At 55.9% G+C, this 7,692-nt stretch overlaps 1 protein-coding gene across 2 annotated transcripts in view; it reads left to right on the plus strand.

The window, feature by feature from the left end:
- The first annotated feature begins 5,155 nt into the window (after positions 1-5,155).
- NRP2 (neuropilin 2) overlaps positions 5,156-7,692 on the plus strand; it is a 292,663-nt gene continuing 290,126 nt past the window's right edge. Inside the window, exon 1 of one of the 2 annotated variants that reach the window (XM_015416007.1) lies at positions 5,156-5,863. In XM_015416007.1, the coding sequence (XP_015271493.1) occupies positions 5,791-5,863 (73 nt within the window). In that variant the 5' untranslated portion in view covers positions 5,156-5,790. The remainder of the gene's footprint in view (positions 5,864-7,692) is intronic. The other variant, XM_015416008.1, reaches the window with a different exon arrangement.

The raw sequence follows: 7,692 nt of genomic DNA on the forward strand, positions 1-7,692 counted from the left end.
TGCCTGCCTCTGCATAGCAACTCTAGTCTTCTTCCGCTAGGCCCAACCCTGCTTAGCTTCTGAGATCTGATGAGATCGGGCTAGCCTATTTATGCATAAATCAGAAAAGCTTATGCTGGAATTTAAAGTGCTGCTGGACTGCTGTTTTAAAGTGCTGCTGTTTTAAAGTGCTCCCGGACTCCTGTTATAAAGTGCTGCTGTTTTAAAGTGCTGCCGGACTCCTGTTATAAAGTGCTGCTGTTTTAAGGTGCTGCTGGACTGTTGTTTTAAAGTGCTGCTGTTTTAAAGTGCTGCTGGACTTCTGTTTTATTTTCCATCCTTTTTTAAAAAAAGGTATGTTGCCACATCATCAGGATGCAGGGCTGGCAACCCCCAAGTGACACTTGGCGATCTCCCACTATTATAATTGATGTCCAAATATCCAAGATCAATTCTCCTGGAGAAAATGGCTGCTTATACCCTGCTGAGGGCCCTCCCCTCCCCAAACATCGCCTCCCCAGGCTCCACCCCCAAAATAGCCAAGTATTTCTCACCTTACAGCTGGCAACGCTATCAGGAGGACTAGTAAAGAAGTTCAGTCATTTGTTCATCTTCCCTTCACATTTAGATTAACAATATCTTTTTTAATTGCCTCACTGAAAACCAATCAAAACCTTGGTTTGGCAAAACTATTCCCTCTCCCCAATGTATATTTAGGAATAGGAGTGTGTGTGAGTGTTGTGTGCGCGTGTGTGTGTGTGCGGCGCATGCAACAGTAAATCAATGCCTGCTCTTATCACAATGACAAACAAGTACACTGTTTTTAATTACGTGGATCATTAGCATCAAATGGCTGCCTGTTTACCTTTCTCCGGGAAGGACAAAGGGACTGATCAGCGCCATCTCCTTTGGGCCCATGCTGTAGGTGAGGTCACTTCAAAGGGAACCTGAAAGGTGATACCTCTGTGGATCATTCCCACCTGGGCGGCCTGGCACATCATTCCTAAACACATGATCAGATTCTCCACCTCAGCTGGCTTTTCATAAAGGCCTGATTCTTGGCTGTGAAGCTGCTGGTGTATGGAGCTGTCCTCAGAGGCAATGCTTACCTGGCCAACGGAGGTTTGATAGATGACCACGTGGGATAGGGCCTTTAGAACTAGGGAACGGTGGGTCTGGTACTCCGTCAGGATGTCTGCTTTGACCCATGACCGACGGTGTTTAGTGCCAGGTTAAGGCAATGGTTTTTAGAAAAGTTACAGGAAGCCGTGTGTGTGTATCTATCTGTCTCTATTGACAGACAGATGGATAGGCAAGCTTGATTTTGGAAGCTAAGCAAGGTTGGACCTGGTTAGTCCTTGGATGGAAGACCAGCACGGAAGTCCAGGGTTGCTACACAGAGGCAGGCAACGGCCAATCACCTCTGTGTTCGTACCAACTGTGTGAGCCGCCCTGAGCCTGTTCGCGGGGAGGGTGGGGGTACAAATGGACTAAAATAAATAAGTAAGTAAGTAAGTAAGTAACATCTCTTTGCTGGGAAGCCCTATGGGGTCACCGGAAGTCAGCTGCAGCTGGATGGAACTTTACACACAGACACACCCACATGGCTATTTTTGGGCAGGAACGCACAGGAACGGAGTTCCGGCTGGCTCCCGAGTTTGGCCACGACCAGCAGGATCTCATTAGCATAATAGGCCACACCCAACAGCAGAAACTCCTTAGGACTGGCTACATTAGGGGTGTGTAGCCTAACATGCAAAGGGTTCCTGCTACAAAAAAAGCCCTGGGTTTTGACAACAAACAAAGTAAATAGAATAAGAAGCAAAAGGTGGGTGTGGCTGGATGACCACACTTCTGGTAACATGGGGGTGTGGCCTAATATGCTAATAAGCTGCTATCTCAGGGTGTGGCCTAATATGCTAATGAGTTTCTGCTGTTGGGTGTGGCCTATTTTGCTAATGAGTTCCTGCTGGGCTTTTTCTACAAAAAAAGCCCTGCACACCCATATTGCTGATCTGCTGATTGTACTTTTATTTGTACTTTTGTGCTGTTGATGATTTTTTTTGGGGGGGGGAGATTTGAATTTGGATGATTTGTTTTTTAATTTGGTTTCTCGTTAGCGGTCTTTGCAAAAGGGAAAGGTGGGAGAGGAATATCTTGAAGAAAGAAGTCCTCGTGAGGGGCCAGTTCAGACGCTTCCGATGTCTGGGGTCTGCCTGGAGGGGGGGCCTTCTGTGTTCCAGGCCAGCCCGGTTCCAGATGCCCCGTCCCCTGAGCAGTTAGCAGAAGCCCTTGTTGTGATGCGCATAGCTCTGGTTCAGCACCTTCGAGAAGCTGGTTGGCTGTGTGCAAAAGCACAAGTGGTGCTCACACCAACAGCTCACTAGACCAGTTCACCGCAAGCAAGAGCCAGGGTGGTGCGGTGGTTGGAGCATCAGACTACAGTCTGGGAGACCCAGGTTTGAATCCTCACTCTGCCATGGAAGCTTGCGGGGTGACCCTGGGCCCAGGCCCGTAGCCCATAGAGGTCACCTACTCCACCCCCCCCCTTTTAAAAGCACAGCCCCACAGGAATTTCTTCTGTAAATGCTTTTTTCAATCATTTTTAAACATTTCTTTAAGGCGTGCACTCCTTTAAGCAGAATGGGGTGCTGTAGTTGACTGATTCCCACACTGAACAAAGGGGTTGGAGTAGGTGACCTCTAGGATCCCTTCTAACTCCGTGTCAAGCAACTGGTCTATAAGAGTGTTTCTGCCTAAATGTTAGCTTTCTTGACTACAGAAATCATCACACACACCCCAGCTGCGGGCTTGTTATTACAATTGTTGCTTAGGCTGGCAGAAGCGATTAACTTGCAGCAGCTGAGAAGTGTCAAGTGGTCGACAGCTTGCAATTTAGAGATCTATCCTGGCAACAGCATTCTATTGGCTTAAATGGCTTTTCCTTCTGCACCGAGAACTTCAGCCCCACCAGGAAAAAAAAAGATTTGCCCCACAAGCCACAGAATCCTGGTTACGGACCTGCTTGGTCCGGTCTCACACTCAGCCAAACCCAGGGTCCCCAACATGGTGCCTGTGGGCACCAAAGTGCCTGCTGACACCTTTTCTGATATCCGCCAAGTGTTTCTAGGGAGTGGGCGGGACCAGACAGGGCTTTTGCCCAGCAAGGCATCCGACTGACTACTGGAAATTTGATTGGCTGTGCAGATTTTTAAAAAGACAGCACAAAGATCTACCCTGTGTCATTCATTCATTCATTCATTCATTCATTCATTCATTCATTCATTTGACTTATACCCCGCTCTCCCTGCCAAGGCAGGCTCAGAGCGGCTGAAGTCGAGCTGTGCCCATCATTTCGTAGCTGGCTCCGCCCCCTCTGGCAGCCATTTTGTCGCTGCGTCCGCCATGCCGTGTCAGAATTCCAAATGTGACCGCACTCAGGCTCAAAAGGGTTGGGGACCAATGTTCCCTCTAAGCTGAGTGAGTGTGAGCTGGCTCACAGTTTTTTAGCCTCCGGCTCCCACATTTTTGTCTTAGCTCGGGAAGGACGGCTCCAGGGCAACTTAATTTATGCAGCAGCTTTAATGCCAGTAGCTCACAAAGTAGAGTTGTTGCTCACCAGACTCCACAGCTTAGAGGGAGCATTGTTGGGGGTAGCCATGGCCTCACCTGTCTCACAGGGTGGTTGTCATGAGGATAAAATGGAAGAGGAGGAAGCAAGAGTTGTAATCCCCTTTGGGTCCCCATGGGGGGAGAAAAATGGGGTATAAATAGATCAGATCAATAAATCCGTACCGTTTGAGCCTTGATTGGGACTGAGCGGTGTTGGAACAGTGCATAAAAAGGGTATGAATGAATTGGCTCCAGCCAGATCTTCCGGCCACCTCTGGCTCGGTTGTAGGCATCGCGTTCCAACTCGTAGTGTCTCATCTGGTGCAGGTTGTACCCATGCCAAGCACTGCGCTCCTCAGCTCTGGAAATGGTGCTGCAGGGGTCCAAAATGCAGCTCTGAGAGTGGCATGCTCCAAGTCAATGTTGACTGTACCCACATGCGTCCCTCCACACTCACGCACAGAGCACTTACCACACCCGAGGTTCTTATCAGAATCAGCCTCGAGTGCCACTGAGCCTGGTGGACAAGGTTGCCAGCCTCCAGGTGGGGCCTGGAGATCTCCCGCTTTTACAGCCAATCTCCAGCTGACAGAGACCAGCTCCCCTGGAGAAAATGGCCGCTTTGAAGGGTGGACGCATGCTGAGGTCCCTCCCCTCCCCAAACACCGCCCTCTCCCGGATCCACCCCCAAAGTCTCCAGGTATTTCCAACCCAATCTGGCAACTCTACTCCTGCCTGCCTCTGTTGACCCCCCCCTTTGAGCAGCACCAGGGTCTCCTTGGGCGTCTGAGGCCCCCAATTGCGGGCACCAGTCTTTTTGCCGTGCTGAAATCCTCACCTGCTTTGGCCTCCTCCCAGAGCCGGTAAGTTTGTTTATCACACACTGCTGGCAAGTGTTGAAACCAAAACCCGTTCGCGGGGTGTCACAGCAAAACAGCACGTCTCCTTCTAGGCGGCCAAGCAGGAGTTGTGTCTCTCTCTTTGTGTGGGTGGTGTTTTGGAGCTCCGGATCCCCCCCCCCCATTTTGGAGACAGCCGTTAGGTACTGGAGCTAAGGTTGTTCCAACCCCCACCCCCTTCCAGGAAGCTCCATTCCCTCGACCTGCGCGTGTGTCTCTTTCGCACACCTCTGCATACACGCATCTGCCACGGCCTCCACTCCTGCGGGTGTGTGTGTGAGTGTGACAGAGTCAGAATCGTCCCAGGCGAGGGGATGCCCGGTAGCTGCTGCGGGCGAGCGAGGGGAAGCGGCCAGCCGGCGTTGGCGGGAGACTTGTTGCTTTGGCCAAGGGCGAGGCGCGGGCTGCCGGCCCGGGGAGGGTGTGGGCAGGCCGGACCCCGCTTGGATCGGGCCGGGAAGGCTGCGTGCCGCGGGGGGTGGGGGGGCAGGCCAGTTGGGCGCGGGGCGCGGGGCTGCCTTCGTCTTCTTCCTCCCTCCTCCCTCTCCGGGTGCGTGTTGTGGAAATGAGAAACATGGAAGGGGCGGGCCCTGGGCGAGCGTGTAATCGGATAGCTCTGCCTTTCTGTCTGACATCCACATGCTGCGCTGCCTGAAAAGGCGGCGAGGAAGCCGAGAGGCAGGCAAAGGCAGCGGAGAAGGAGCCGGCACCGCACCGACACCCGTAGCAGCAGCAGCGCACAGAGGAAGGCAGGCAGGCAGGCAAGGAAGGCAGGAAGGAAGGCAGGAAGGAAGGCAAGAGCGAGGCTTGGAGCAAAAACTCCCCCCGCCGCGGCGAGCGACCAAACAGCAGCAGCCGCCCCTGAGCGAGAAGCGGCGACGCTGCCCGGGGAAAACGCCTCTCGAGCCGTGCGCCACTGCCCAGCGGCGGCTCGGAGCGCCCGGGGCCAGCGCGCCGCCTGCGCTCGCCCTTCGGCCGCTGGCGGAGGCTGGCGATGCTCGGGTGCCGGTGATGCTGCCGCCGCCGCCTTGAAGGAGAAGCTCCGGAGCGCCTCCTCTCCCTGGCGGGTGCCCTGCGCCTGGCTCCGGCCGGCGGGGCGTCCCTCGCGCGTCTCCGGGAGAAGAGTGGCCGGACGGAGTTCCCCTCCTCCGAGGGCCCTTCCAAGCGCCGCCGCCGCCACCGAGGAAGCAGGCAGCGGCAGGCGCGCGTTTCTCCGGGCGGCACATCGGCAAGGGGTTGAGGCACGCCTGGCAGGGAAGCCCCCTCGGAGGCAGTGCCGCTCGGCCGGGATCGCCCCGCCATGGATACGTGCGCTCTCCTTTGGGGATTGTTATTTCTGCTCCTGGCCGGATCCGGAGCCCTGGCGCAAGCAGGTAAGGCGCATCCTCGCTGCACGGCCGCCTCCAGGATCGGGGCTTGCAGGACTGGGGCTTGGCCGGGGGGGGGGGGCACCAGGGCGGCGCGGCGCGGTTCTCCGGCGGACCTCCTGACGCTTCCTCCGGGCTCCGAGCACAAGTTTGGCGTTGGCCGCTGGGTGGACAGGGCGTTTGGCAGGAGACAGGAGGACGGTGTGTTTTGGGGACAGCGCTGGTGTTCCGATGCCACATCTGGAAGAAATCAAAGGTTTAAAAATACTACCAAAGTCCGCGGGCCTTCCGATGCTTGTTGTGTGTGTGTGTGTGTCCTCGCGCGCGGGGAACACAGCATCGAGACAGGCGAAATTGGGGGCAGCGGAGACAGAGCCCATTTCACAGATTGGACTGCCGCGGTTTCCAAAATAAAAGGGGGGGGTTACCCACGTGCTCCCCGAAGTGGAAAAGCTGTTTCTGTGGCTGACTTGGAAGGGGGGTCGTGTGAACATCATTTCTGCCAGGCAAAAGGCCGTCTTTGGTAATGCCTTTTTGGCCTCCTGCACGATCGGGAGGTAGGGGGTGGGGGGGAAGCTTTAGATACATAGACAGACAGACAGACAGGCACCATCACAGATCCTGGGCAGCCATATGAAGTGCCTGGGAAACTTTTCCTTGCTGAACTTGGTGGCCCCAAGGTTGGGGGGGGGGGGAAGCCAGGACGCTTAGGCTGAGAGGTCGGAGCCATTGCAATCCAAGCCCCCAACCCATCGAGAAATATTCGCGAAAGAGAAAGCCGTCTACCCCACCCCCTTCTCCTCCAACTCTTCGCCGTGCCTCCTCGTTCCCGACGGAGACCGGAGCTAATCCCCGTTTACTGGCGAAGAGGGCGCGCTAAACCCGTCCGCCGTTAATTACTCCGGCGGAGATCTGACACTCATTTCCTCCGAATTAGCCGGCAGTGGGAACGCAGATAAGGCAGATCAGAGGCCGCAAACCAACAGGGCTGGGGAGGGCGGAGGGAGGAGAAGCGCTGCAAAACAACAGCTGGAGGAGGGGGGGAGATGTATCCCCCCCACACACCGTTCCTGCAGCTCAAGGCGGGTAGCGGCTGCGTCTGGCAGCGGGAGTCTAACGGCGCCACGCTCCGCAGACTGACTTCGCTCTGCGCCCACCGAAATCCATGCGTTCGAGCGGGGGAACCTCGGCACGTTTCCTTCTGTATGCTTCGCCCCACTGAATTCCAACGGGGCTGGCTCTCTAGGGCTCAAGAACTGAGCATGGCTCTCCGGGGCCTTCTCTACTCGGGAGTAAGCCGAATAGAAGGGGCCTTTCCCGCGCACCTCAGGGCCGCCACTGCAGGTGGAGTCGTCCGCGCCATCAGTCTGGCCGGGCCGCCTCGTGGTTTCCTCCAGGCGAAGAAGGACCCATTTTGCTGCTGCGAGTAGCGAGGCTGCCTTTGAGTCTCAGAGCTGAGGGTTCGTTCCCAGCAGGGCTTAGCTGAGACACTCTGGGTATGTGCAGAGGGCCTCTTCCCCCGGGGGACTCTGAGCGAGCAGGACTGCCGACCTCCAGGTGGGGCCTGGAGAGCTCCCGGATTTACAACTAACCTCCGGAGGAGAGAGATCAGCTCCCCTGGAGGACACGGCTGCTTTGGAGGGTGGACTCTGTGGCATTATACCCCGCTGAGGCCGCTCCCCTCCCTCCTTATCTCCAGGAATTGCCCCGCTGGGAGCTGGCAACCTTGCTTGGAGACACTTAGCTGGGGCAGGCGGCGACTTTCCTCGGAGAAATGGCGGGGAGGGCGTGCTTGGCCCGCGCAGGCCGAGACTGGAAACCAGGCGGGGGGGGGT

The sequence above is a fragment of the Gekko japonicus genome, unplaced genomic scaffold, assembly GCF_001447785.1.
Source record: "Gekko japonicus isolate JY-2015 unplaced genomic scaffold, Gekko_japonicus_V1.1 scaffold123, whole genome shotgun sequence".
NCBI lineage: Eukaryota > Metazoa > Chordata > Lepidosauria > Squamata > Gekkonidae > Gekko > Gekko japonicus.